Source organism: Netta rufina, assembly GCF_964035555.1.
Source record: "Netta rufina genome assembly, chromosome: 1".
Lineage (NCBI taxonomy): Eukaryota > Metazoa > Chordata > Aves > Anseriformes > Anatidae > Netta > Netta rufina.
The window spans coordinates 105163186-105177499 of record NC_140123.1 but is presented as its reverse complement, the minus strand read 5'-3'; the positions used below and the strand labels follow the sequence as shown (position 1 = coordinate 105177499).

Here is a 14314-nt window from a genome sequence, read left to right as displayed (position 1 = left end):
AAGCACAATCTATAGCAACTGTTTTTCCCCCTTTGTTTTTACTCTTTGTTAATAATCTTCTATTACCTATTTATATAATAAAGGAATCTCACCAAGTCTCAATGTTCTCAACTCTGTCAATACTGAATTTGTTGAGAAGCGCTTCTCACTTACCTCCAAAGCATCTCACTGAAGTGAGCAAGAAGTGGCAGATGGCAGGAATATTACGTTTTAACAATATCTCCCTAAAAGTTCCAAATACTTGGTTTATAAAAATAACAGCCATGCTGCCAGACAGTTAACCATATCCATCATTGTTGTCTCTCTCATTTTGGTAAGGGAAGTATTCTGAAGCCATAAGTATTGATCTTTCCCCCACGAGGGGAAAGGGGAAAAAGAACTAGTGATGTTTACATTACCTTACATACAAATTCCATGAACACTCAAACACTTCAGTGGACTAATCTTGTACCTATTTTTTTCCACATTTACAGGCAGCTTGCAAAGCCTCCAAAAATTCTTACATAGAAAAATCTCTTCCATTACTGAAAAAGAAAAACAAAACAAGCAAGACCTACTTTTAAAGAAAGTGTTACCGAAACCACACAATATTTTTGCTGACTTAGACATATTTAGAAGGGAGGAAAAAAAGGTAATAATATGTCTGTGTGATGGGTATTTTTTTTCCTCCTTACTTCTCTAAGATGTATTAGGCTACACTATACTTACTGAAACTGCTCTTCCAATCCCCTGCCCCCAGCCCAGCTCTTTCCACAAAAAAAAATAAGTCCAAGGATAAGACAATATACTTCGAAAAATGTTTATAAACCTTCTACAGAATTTCTTCTGCGAAGACACAAAAGAAACATCTTTAGTCATTTGTTTTGAGAATTTATTTATTTGTTCCAACATCTATACATTACTAAAATATTTTAAACAAAGACATTCATTCTTTTCCTCAAAATGATCTATGCTGTAACAATCTTCCAAATGATTTTAAAGTCTGTTAACAATAGCTTTATTTGCCATTTGAAGATTGCAAAAAAATAAAAGCAAGTAAAAGTAATATGTGATATATATTTATAGTTCTCCAAGACCGTTGTACCAAGAGTATAGCCAAAAGAATCATTGGCTGATTTATTTCCTTTGCTTACAACATTCAGTTAGGTGTTATTTATATATCACACGCATATATAACCAATTCATACCAAGTTTTAAAAAGCTTTAAGATATACAAGCAAAATATGACCTGAAAGGCCTCCTAAACATTCAGCATAGAATATTGAAGATACTTCCTCTCCAGGTATTCACTGGGCAATCTGAACAATTTTGCTCCTACAAACTCCTGTCTTTGTCTATTAAAATTTCTCCACAGGAGTCTTGCTTCCAAAGAAACTTGTTCAAAATGCTCTATCTTGGCTAGTCTAACTTGTAATCTAGCATCTTTCTAAAGCAGATAACAAGAATTATGATATGACCCTGTGAGACATGAAAGCAAAGGAAGCTAGGCAAGAATTGTATTTGGACAAGAGACCACTAGCACTCATAACACTGCAGGATGCGGTATTAGTGATTCATTAGGTAGCATGCCTCCAGCCGAGTCCATATTAAAACTAACCTTCTCTATATTTTCTCTCCCTAGCTTAATATATCACACTTGTTAGATGTGAGAATGCAGTCTGTCTGTTCAAAATGCTAAACAAAAGTCTGGAGCACTAGGAAATTAATTTTCAAAGCTGTTGAGAAAAAAAAAAGAAAAGAAAAAGAAAAAAAAGAAGGGAGGAGGGAAGGGAAGGGGGCATCTATCATTGCATGGATCTGTCTAGAGAAATTTCCACCTTTCAAGAATCCATCTGCCTCTAAAACTTACCTTAGAATTCTCCCCACCCTGAATCCTGAATAGGTACAAGAGATGTATGCCCTTGTATCTTGAGATGTATACTTGTATGCCCTTGTATTCTGGGCATACAAGAAAAACACTATGCTTTATTCTAGCTGTTGCTAACGCATTTCACATCTATAGTTTCCACAGGAGCAGAATTTCCACGGTGCAAGTAATATACAAGAAGCATGCTGAGACATGGCTCCAGCTCTCAGCTCCTTTATGCTCCACCTTGTTCCCTCTATAGGTCTATCTGGGTATGACTGCAAAACATATCAGGTATTCAAAAATTATTCCTTCATTCCAATTTGAAGACAGACTCTGATGGTTTCTCAGGCAGCTTTCTTGGTGATTTCCCATCAGACAGAAACACCAGTACGCTACCATAACAGGACTACCATGGGATTAACATGATATATCCTTTAACAAAGACTAGCCTAGACTGTGATGATAAAATGTATGGTAAAATACAGATTTGGACCCTTAAAATACATGCTGAGACTATGTCAAAAGATGCCAAAAGTATCATTGCAGATTGCAGAAGAGACTAACACTTGTGTACAGTTATTCTCCATCCCCCTCAAACCACCACTAACTCCTGTATGATTCTTCCTCCAGACAGTGCCAGAACTTATTTCAACCTTGTCACTGCTCTGGAAATACAAAGCAGCCTAACAAGATGCCTGTTCAGAAATGCTAAGAGGTACAGAGGAAATTTGTTCATCAAATAATGCATCTGCCTTTCTACTTCTCAAATTTATCACAAATGGGTTTTAAGAGATTAATGTGTTTCCAGATAATACTGAAAGTTAAAGTCCTCGTGGCAGATACAGCTGAAGGTGATCTTCTTAAGTTAAGAGCCAGCCTTCATCGGAAGATGAAGTTATGTAGTTCGTGTGGTTTTACAGACTTCTTTCTCAAGTTGCTGACTACACTATTTACTACTGGATATGTGTTGTGCATCATTATTTTGGCTCACTGGTGAGTGCCTAATGGAGAGAGTGCAGGTGAAGCTTCTTGCATCTGTAAGCCTTCTGATCACAGTTCTATGGTTAGTTTTAAGTCAGTCTCTTATGCTCTGCATAATTTAAAAAACAATCAAACAAAACAGAGGACCACTTCCTTCTCTGCATTGGTTTCCCACATGCCAACCACCAACCACTCCCAAAACCTGTGCTGAAAAACTGTGCTGAATCACCCTCTCTGCCTGTTCTCTTCAATAACGTAGTGTAGTAGGGCTGTTGAGTCTCAGGAAGAAAGATTACCACTAGAGGACAGATGTATGGCCCATGATTCTACCATTTGTGTCCTCCTATGCCTCAAAAGTTCCCTGGCTTTCAATGGAAGGTAAAGAGCTGCAGGTAGTACCATCAGCTGAAGTTACCCCTGTGCCCTAAGCCATGCTGGGGCTCTTAGAAACCAGATCTCATTCTCCCTTCTGCTATGGACTTCTTGAATGACACTGGGCACATCATTTATATTAACATATTAACAGCTAATTCGTTATTTTTTTATCATTAAATGTATTTAATTTGATTATTTCTTATTAAATTTAAACAATATCCACATACCATGACAAAAATGTGTCTGCTTTCCCACACACTTTTCAGCAGGTGGAAGGACAACACTTTTGGACTAACGCTGAAGAATGACTAAGGCAAATATTTGCTGTAAGTTATGAGGGAAATCTGGTCTCAGCAATTGCAGCTTTCATAGAAGTAACTGAAAACTCAGTTGTGCTTTAGATAGCAGTTAAATTATTCCTAAATCCTTTGTGGATCAGGAAAAACAAAACAAAACAGACAAACAAACCAAAAAAGCAACCCACACTACACACACCCCACTGTCAGCAGACTGCAAGATAGAGTGAGCTCCTTGCAATTTAACTTACATCTCTTCCATCTTCATCTTTCCCCAGGGGCAAATTCAGCCCTGACCTAAACAGACACAGATCCCATTAAATTACGCTGGGACTGAATCCAGTAATGCCAGGTCACCCAATCACCTCAGAAGTATGGGTGAAACCTATTTTGTTCAAATGTGAATAACAAATCGGTGCAAGTTGCTGCATTATTTTTCCAATTACATCATCATTGAATTTCTCTATTATCTGCATGTCACTAAATTGAGTCAACAAGATATTCTAAATTGGTAATGAGATCCTTAGACATTCAGCACTTATTCCTGTTAAGGAATGATACATAGAGGGGCCTGCTGTATTCACAGTCATCTGTTTTTACAGCACAAATCACAGCTCTCTGCAGTCATGGTTTCTATGTCCTCATCCCCAGGACTTGCACGCATGACTTCAGCTCTGTTTCTCAATAAACAATCATTGTTTTAAGACTGTTTTGTTTTAAACCTACTTTAAGGATTGGTTTTCATTCAGCATTTGAGGAAAGAATATCTTCTATATGTTCATTCTGCAATCAATTTCAAATGAAATCTGCCAAAATTCTCATGATTTTGATATTCTTAATATTAACAATATTCTCTAATCACTTCTACTTGCTACAATACCTAGCTACGTAAAACCATTTTTCATTGCAAAGGTTTAGAAGTAGCCAATGACATCTGGTTAAGCACACCTTTAGCTCATTACTTGAGGTGATGGTCAAGTAATTCTTGCCACAGTACACAGTTAATTTAAAGAGCATAATTTAGGGAATCAATAAAAAGACTTCATAAACTAGTGTAGCATGATTATTAACAATTTTCTCTTTCTAATTTCAACAAACATATGCAACATTACCATCTGATTTCTCCATACAAGCTTTGAGAACACTGCATACACTGAAATTTGAGGATAGGATGTGCACAATTTCAAAATCTAAGCATGAAAACAGGCAGGATTACTATGAAGACGTTCTGTGTACTTTCCTGTCATAGAAAACAAACAAACAAACAAAACAAAACAAAAAAACCAACCCAACAACCAAAACCTGAAGGTATCAATCATCCAGCTTTAACAGCAGCCGACTAAAGCTATTCATTGAATTGTGCATGGCTACCACTGTGTCCCCGTGAATAACTCTCAAAGTCTCCCCCTCCTTTTTTTTTTTTTTTTTTGTTCCTCTGAGTGGACTCTTAACAGCACTTTTTTCCCCCCATTCTGAATGGCTTAGAGGGATCAGCTGAAAGGGAACACCATTAGGAAAAACAAAAGTTTTCAAAGAAAAAGTAGGAACAAAGTGGACATACTAGTGACAACTTGTGATTCATGGCCTATACTATGCTTTGCCCCTCTCTCTACCTCAATACACTCTTCGGTTTTACTGCTGGGTAAGAGCAGGGCAGACTACTGCACTTCTCCTAGCAACCAAAAATCACTTAAGGAAAAAGGACATGTTGTCTGCTGAAAGGGAGAACAGAGAAATTTGGGGTCATACAAAGCCAGACATATGTTCTTTTGCATTTCATCCTAAATTCATCAGTTGTCAGAAAGAACTCAGTAAATAATAGTAAACAGTTGTGTAGATTCATATTTAATTTGATATATTTTTCTACTTGTCACATATTTCATTTTCTTGTAATTCGGTGTTCTAACAGTTCCTACTACTGTTTATAGTTTTGCCTTCAGGGACATTATATTCTATTAGTTACAGTTTCTACAGTTACTTTCCTTCATCATAAGTGTGTATCCATACGACTATATGTAATTCTACAGAACACAGATTTTATTTTATATATATATTTTAATCTAGACATACACACACACAGAACTACTCTTAAGAGTTTTAAAGACAGCAGTACTAAAAGACAATTTTATCATAGGATCCCGTTATTCCACATGCTGTGATTTTTATCCTGTGAGACTATCTTATGGAACAAAACTGCCTAGTCTCATTAGGTAACCACCATATTACACACCTTAAGCTAATGAATCAATTTCATGCAGAAGAAAAAACAAAAACAGAAGAAGTTTATAATTCAGGCATACGTCTGTATAGACACGTCACACTGACTTGTTTGAAATCAAAGCATTACAGATTAACATCCAGCTTGGTAACAAAAAGGATGAAATAAGTAGATCAAGGATAAAATCAGTAGTAGCCTGCAGTATTTCTGATAATTATTTTCTTCCCCAAAGAAGGTTCTTTGTTTAATAGCTGTTTAATACCTGTTGCCTTGACTTAAACTGAATATTTTAATTAGCCCACTGAATTTCTTTTACACATCATAAAATTATATATGCAAAAGAAGTCCAGCCAATCTATCACAACACTTCTGCAGTACATGAAGTTAAAGATAAGGAAGACCTCACCTAGTTCACTGCGTCAAATTACAATGTAGCATTGTTTTGCAGCTACTCCAAGTAAATCTGGTCTCTACCAGTTTAACAGAAAGGTTCCTTATCTCCATGAATAAGGGGTGCAAAAATAACATAGCAATGATATAAAGCCTAAGCACACTGTGTATAAAACACCACCAAAGTTACTAGGCATCAGCACTATTATGTTAAGCGTAACAGCTGCGTTGTGCTCCTTTCTTTACTCCCCAAGCCGCATTCTCTGTAACCCAGCTCCCCTGCTATTCTGTCCCTCCCCTCACTCCCTGCTTCAAAATGGGGCAGCCCTCTAATCCATCAAGCCCCTGGCTTGGAACTGGGCACATATCCCCCTCCTCCCAGCTCACGGTGTCATTCCTCTTCCCAGAGAGCACCCTCATGGTCACAGGACCAACAAGCACTTCCAGGTCCTGAAGGGGACACAGTGTGCTGAGCCCAAGTCTAACAGCATTTTTTTTTATGCCATTTGAATGCTTTGTAATATTGATATGCCAGGAACTAGCACCCACCCCTTATTTACAGGGTTCTCTTCAAGATACAATATAAACTCTTAGGCTAAAATTGATCACTCCTTTTGCCATGATGAAATCATTTGGGCTACAGGACATGCAGACCTTGAAAACTGCACAGAATGACAGTTTGAGAAACCATGATTACAGGGCTCACACAGCATTAAAATACTTCTCATAACTGCTTCTTAACTCTTGACATTTTCACAGCAGTAAAAAAGTACCGCTGGTACCCTGGCATGAACAGTTACTCCATTCAGTCTGAATGAGAAAGAAGTTGACCGATGTTAGTTACCTGACATTTTGGTTTTAAAAGGTTAAATTTTTTCCACTCGGTTTCTCCTGCAATCAATGGCAAGTGATGAATACGAGTGAAATACAGAGTTTATTGTGTTTTACAACTTGCTGCTGGCCACTTATTCTTTACATTATTTGTCCAATCTTCATTTCTGACAAGCACATTATAGAGACTCTCCTGGCCTTGGCACACCATGCTGCAGCTGTACCAGCAACACAAAGACATATTAAGAGACCATGTGCTACAACTCTGTGGCATAATCATCCGGGTGAACTCTCACAAGTAAGACCATACTTCAGCCCCTGAAATCCCTGCTCACACTACCAGGTAATTTCCATGTGTCAGACCAAACAAACTGATGTCTCAGTTAATCTGAGGAAAAGCAATGAAAGAAAAAGTAAATTATAACCAAGTATAAAGCTGTACAAACGCAGGCCGCAGTCTCTTACTGTAGCTGGACTGAAGTACAATGAAGATGCACTGACAAGAAGGGTAATTCAGCAAAACAAACCATCAAGGTTGCTCTTGCATTGAGCACTTGATATGATGAGGAATTAATCTGAAAATGCTCTGTTTTCTTCCAGTCATCATTCACGCAGGTAGTTAGAGCCAAATAATTATCTCCACAACCAGGACAGATAAATGGCATACAGAATTTGCAATGGGACCTGGAAGCAACCCATCTCAATTGATTTTCAAGTATACACTGGAGTCACCAAAAGATTTGTGGCCTTCAGTTATCAGCAAGCCAAAGGTGATACTTCCACCAGGAAACAAAGCAAAACAAACAAGTAATTTTTAACATTATGCAGAATGAAGCTATGTGGTTTTCACTAACATAGGGTTCTGCTGTGCAACTAAAGCTCAGGAAGAAATTAAGCACGGGAAAGGATGTTTGCAAGTCAACCTAGGCTGTAACCAGAAAGTTAGCTCAGAGCCCTGTTAATCTGATGTGATAACTTGCGGAGAGCTGCATTATTTAGTGAGTTTACAGACAATTTGCTTAGCTGAAAAAATAGCTGGGGAGGAGTAGTGAAGACTGCAAATTCAACACACATACACAAGGAACTTCTGCCAAAATATAGTTTAAATTAGCATCTTCACATCACAATTGTCCATAATACAAAGATGAATCTCAATTAGGTTTGCCTACTAGAGCACAGCAGCTCAATGAACGTACCAGCAGGTTATTACATGGGTACTACTGGTTAGCTTGTGTATTGTTGCTCATGTATTTATTTATGAAGGATATTATTTTAATAAAATTAAGAGCACATCTTGGCTCTCTTCCATGGCAGCAAAGCCAAGATAAGCTGCAGAGATGGAATTAAAAAGCCATTTTTTACTTCATGAGCATTTGGCTTGGAAAATATTAAGAATTCACATCATTACATCCAAAACCCAGCACAAGCAGCAGACTTCTGATTAGGAAGGGATACTCTGCACTAGTAAGGAGAGCACTATAGAAGTAAGGAGTAGGTAGGACTGAAGCAGCAACATGCACTTATACCCTCTATTTGTTGTAGCTATCTCCACAGAAGGATGCAGGAACAAGCCAACTTTATCTTGCAACAAACTTGCATTTATGAAGATGAAATAATGATTTAAGATGCATGTCCTATAATAACTCAAGATATCGCCTGTTCTCAAAGGTCTTTCTCATGGAGGGCTGAATACAAAAATGGTTATAGATTTCAGTGGTACAGAATCAGGTCCTAAATTAACAAGGCATTGTTTAATTATCTAAAACAATAATGAAAACTATTAATCACCAGTGGTCAATACTTATTTTGTTAAGGAAAGGGTTGGAGATGAGGACAGCATTGACAACGCATTCTTACCTCTGGATGTATAATTTCAAGGGCAGAAAGTCTACCATTTCTGTTGTAGAGTACAAGCTAGGTCAGAGAGTAAAGATGATGAAACTAAAATCTACGTCCACAAATCCTTCCTTATGTGCAATTGTTTTGCAAAGATCTCATTAGTAACAATCCACATGAATAGTCCTGTATAAAAGGTAGCCTCAGCACTACTGCTGAAATAGCAATTCTGTATTGTTAGATTCTGTATTGTCCTCTGTACCAAAATGTAAAGGAATTTTCCAAATGTATATGGAATGCATGCTTGAAAAATGAACACGTGAGAAGACTTGGGTAACGCAATAAACTTTCTGTAAAAATAAAAATAAAAAATCTGTACTTACACATAGGAAATACCTGCTCAATCTGAAATGAAATAAATAAATATTTACTTGGGAAGAGTGGAATACATACTTTCTTCTGCACACAAAATAGAGATTCCATGAGAAATTTAGAAATGAGAACCAGTAACCTAGCCTGTTGGCAAGAAACAGCATCAACGTGATTACTAAGTATCCTCTGCAAGGTTGTTACCATAGGTGGTGAGCCAGATGGCAGCCACAAGGAAGAGCAACCTCTGCCATGCCAGCTGAGATAACAGATAAAGCCTGACAGCAGTGTTCCTCCTAGGTGGCTGAAACAGAATGTACAGAACCTGTTAGCAATCTATTTAGCTGAGATCAATATTTGAATAGCAATTCAAGGGTAGCAAATGGCTAAAAAGCCATTGCATACTCTTTAGTAATTTTCACTAAATGGTTCAGCAGTGGACAGAGCAGGTTTTGAGGTTAGTGCAATGACTCTACATAGCATTGCTATAAAAAGGCAACTCCTGGAAAAGGAGTTGACCGGACAGACTAGCCAATGCTTCCATTTTCTCTCAATGAATTTTTTAGTGCATGCGCTTGATGCTTTTTATGCGTCCTTAAAATATACTGACATCCTTTTGTCTACTTTTAAGACTGTATACCTTTGTCTCACATTGCTATAATTAGCTCACTTTGCAACATGTTTTCCACAAGCAACATCAACCTCATCATTCCAGAAAGCTACTAATGGAAGGACTATTGTACTAAGTTGAATTCACTGAAAAGTTTTATTTTTATTTTTTAAAAAAACAAACAACAACAACAACAACAAAAGATATTCTGTCTTTTCTAAAAGAACTGCGGGATATCAGACCTTTTGCAGTGTACCAAATTAGCAAATGAACAAAACAAATTACTTGGACTATCAAATTACTTTTCAAACATATCCATCTCTGGAAGTGCTATGACAGCATTTTCTCTTTGCCTATCTTTTGCACATAAATATATGCTGTTGCAATTACAACCTAGGAGAAAGGAAGTAAGGCAAGCACAACATTAAGACTAATTCAGCAGAACTTTTCATCATGGGCATAAATTCCTCCCTACTCAGCAAAGTTTTCAAGCATATGATTAACTTGGAACACATGTTTAAATTCCCATCAACTTCACTGAGTTTCTGTGTAAGCAACAGCGGCACGCACCTAAATGCTCTGCAGAATTGGGTCCAAGGGAAGAAGATAAAGGAAACAGAAACATAAAATCTCCATCTCTACAGACTTTTACTCTTAAGGTATTAAAATGCACACATTCCACAGAAGCAAAGGTTATCCATCAACAGCAAAACTCAACATGAGAGATCAAGACCCTGTCAGCTCAAGTACACACCAGAAGAATATACTCCAGCTCCGTATGTAAGCCATGTTCTCTGATGGGCAACTGAGATCTGCAGAAGGCCACAGATATGTACCTCACCAGTGGAAGAAATAAAACAAATTAAAAAAAAATAAAAAAATAAAAGAAATAGGAAACGTAAGATAAAATGCTTGATCCACCATTTTCCATACTTTTCATTAAGAAAATAAGAGCTTTTTGAAAAATATTAATATGAAGACAAAAGGCTGCTTTTACAAAATGTTTCTTGCATAAATTTAACACAATCACATACAAGATTACCGCATTTGCAGTTTTCAAGAGCCAGCCAGCCTAAATAGCCAGCCCTGACATAAAATGTTGCCATGTTCACTGAAAGCACTGCAAGTCCTACCAGGGCTGAATTTGGCCCATTCAATCTATTTTCCATAGTAATGTCCACATGCCAGTGTTCACAGTAGCTGGGAACTTTTCTATTAATATTCTTTCTTGCAGTCTTTACTAATGATTGGAAGAAAGACTCAAAAAAAAAAAAAAAAAAAAAAAAAACACAACAAAACACACAACAATGAAAGTCAACTGACCCCTATGAAAAAATATGTAATTAACTATTTTAACTCTAACATCTAGCATTTGATTTTATGGTACAGTGTCCAATATTTTATTTAGTTACTTATTTAAAAAGAACTGTAACCAACATTGGTAGCTAAAGAAAAAAGAAGAGACAATTGCAGCTATTCCCTGAACAGACTGCAAGAATATGGGCAGGGCTACAAGAAAATCAAAAGCACAGTAAAAACATATATATGCCACATGCTTTCTGCCATTTCCATTGAGCTCTGCAATTTTCAGGTGTCATAGAAGCATGGACAGAGAAAATAACACAGATGAAAAAAATTACGATGTTGATCTACACCACTGTGCAATACCATTTTAAAGTCACTAAACAAAGTTAATCTCACAGAGAAAATTATGGCTATCATGCATCAGATGGTGATGTCTTTCTCTGGACCTCATACCAAGAGAGCAAAATAAATAAGAAAACCACACCACACCAAAAAAAAAAATAACAACAAAACCACCCTCAAAAACAGAAATGCATTAGGAGGTAACTTTAAAAGACAGAAAACCAATCAAGGACTTATTAAATTAGTGGTCAATTGGGGTTTGCCTTTTTCCTTCAAGTATTATAAATAGTGCTAATGGTGATATATATCTTTTCAAAGCAACCAGTGGTATATGTCACCCAAAGGTATAATCACAATTACTATGCTTCCAAAGGGACAAAAGTATTTTATGCCAAGCTTGCATGCCAGTATTTCTCCAAAGCTACTTGTTAGTCACTTATACAATGACAGCTTGACTGTACTTTGTCATGATATGCTATCCACACAGTCGTTTTTTTTTTTTTTTTTTTTGTATGTATTTTTATTTTATTTATTTATTTTAAAGAGTTGTTAACATGCAAACCTGATACAGTCTCTGAAACCTCTCCCCAGGAAAAGGGAGTTTGTATTCTGGGCAGTTTCGTGGCATTTTTTCCCCTGCAACGGTCCGGCTACACACTAGCTACGTGCTTCATTCACACCCCCACCCTCGTCCTATAAGGCTAAAACAGAACAAAGGTTCTACTTGTGCTCCCCGTGACAAAACCAGAATAAATTATGTCTTGCTCTGTCGTTCCAGCAAGCTGGTTAATTGCATTTGTTTCATGTATCTCCAAACAGCCTGGTACATTAATTACATTCTGTAACACCAAGCTCCTCTGATTCTCTCTGTCACTTCCACTGAGCACTTTAATTGTCTTCCTTCTAGCTATGTATAATTTTAAACGCTTACTAATAATTACATTTCTATAGCCTGATGTTTTCAGTTTGTATACAAAGGTACCTCTGAGAGGGGTGGCCTTAAAGTTGTGAATCAAAATATGCTACAGTAGGGTAAAAAAAGAATACCCATAAAACCATGACCATGCTGACAGATGCAAATGTTCTACTATACTCTTTCACAGTTTGGACCTCCTTCTGCTTAGCATGTACATACATTAGGCAAAACCCATTTTCCTATCGGTAGACCAAACCAAAGGTTAAACTGCATAGTTTATTATGCCAGCAGTGTAAAGCACCACTTCAGTGTCTCTCCCTTCTCAGCTCTTTTGCCTCCCTACTTGCTGGGGATGGGGGGAGATGATAGGAGGGGCAGAACTACCCAAAGCCGCCTGTAACTGCAAACAATAATCCTAGAGCCCTCGCTTAAGGGCTGACACGGTCAGTGCTGCAAGCAGTAGCTTCCTGGAACAAAGTTTTCTCTCACCGGCAGAAATAGCCGGGGTCCCAGAGCCTAAACTCACCCGCAGCCTGACAGACTACTTAGAGATGCAAATGCTCGGTGGTAGGAGGGCTGCCAAACATTTGATCCCAGCACACGCACATGTAGGACCGTGCAGATGCTTGCTTTCTACTTGTGTGCTTGAGCTACAGTAATGCATTTAACGCCGATGCTGCAGAACAGCGCCAGCCCCCACTCCCAGAGAGAATTTACCCTTGCGCTGAAGTTTCCGCCCTACCAAAGCGTGCCTCCCCTAAAATGCTCCTTTATATCCCCTCAGCCACTCCTTGAACTTGAAAACTGCCAGGAGCATGGCAGAGCCAACCCAAAAGAGGAGGGAAACAAACACCAGAATAAAAAATAAAACAAAAATAATTAAGAAAACCCAGCACAACAACGCCTTTCCCCCTAGCGCTCCTACCCCTCACGGCCACGCTCTCTGGGGGCAGCCCATAGCGGAGGGGGGAAGGACACGATGTCGGGGGGCAGATTAAGGCCGGGGGGGGCATGTGGTGTCGGGGAGACCCCCCCCCGGCCGCACCTGCCCGACCCCGCGGGGCATGGGGGCAGCGTCGTGCCGTGCCAAAGGAGGCGTTTAGGGACTCTGGAAAGTGGCCAATTCGCCTCACCTGGAGCGGAAGCACAGCTAGCCGATTTATTTCATCAGCTGGCTCTCCCGCTGGAAAGTTTAACAATAGGAGGAGGCAAAGTAACGCCAGGTACAGCGGCTCCCTGCCTCGCCGCTCTCCTCCCCGCTTCCCTACCACCACCAGCACCGCGAAATAGGGGATTTAGCACGGGGATTTCTCCCCTTCCCCGCTTCCTCAAGCCGATATTCTACCATTCCTACACTACTTTTCCATTGAGTTAGCAGATGGGAAGGGCTGCTTATTGGAAACATATTCTCCATCCCCCCACACCCTCCCTCCCGCCCCCAAATGCCATTTTTATACCAGAAACAAAGTTAAGGCTCTGTAACGCTAAAGCTCATAATGCTGTCCATGTGCTGTCCCAAATCAGCTTCAGATGAAGGGGAATTCTGCACAGAAGGGCATAGCTAAAACAAGCCAACTTACCATAGACTTGAAAAAATGCAAATCCAACGAGCAGGAGTGGCGTCAGCAGACCCATTTTGACATATTAAAAGCAATCCCGATCGTTTGCGAGACCAATTCCACAGAGATCCAAAGAAAAGAAGAAAAAAAAAAAAAAAAAGTATCCAAAGCCAGCGAGACGCAGGGTCCAAAAGTTTTCAGTTTCCTAGCAGCTACTTAGAGCGGAAAGGGAAGCCTGGAAGCGAAAAGCTGCAGATGGAAAGGTCTTGAGTGTGCCACTTTTAGATCCATACAGATTAGAGCAGGGAGCGAGCTCCGAAGGCTTCTGCTTTGCACACACGCTCCTTCCTCAGCTCCCCCCAATCCAGCCCGAGCAGGGGAATTATTCACGTGTGTCTAAGCCCCTCTTTAGGATCCATGGCAATCCAAACGCCAGC

The 14314-nt window shown here is 38.9% G+C and overlaps 1 protein-coding gene across 1 annotated transcript in view; it reads right to left on the bottom strand.

The window, feature by feature from the left end:
- ROBO2 (roundabout guidance receptor 2) overlaps positions 1 to 13953 on the bottom strand; it is a gene marked incomplete at both ends in the record, with an annotated part of 468927 nt that extends 454974 nt beyond the window's left edge. The window contains one exon of the mRNA XM_084291813.1: positions 13899 to 13953. Coding sequence (XP_084147939.1) covers positions 13899 to 13953 — 55 coding nt within the window. The remainder of the gene's footprint in view (positions 1 to 13898) is intronic.
- Between the last annotated feature and the right edge of the window lie 361 nt (positions 13954 to 14314).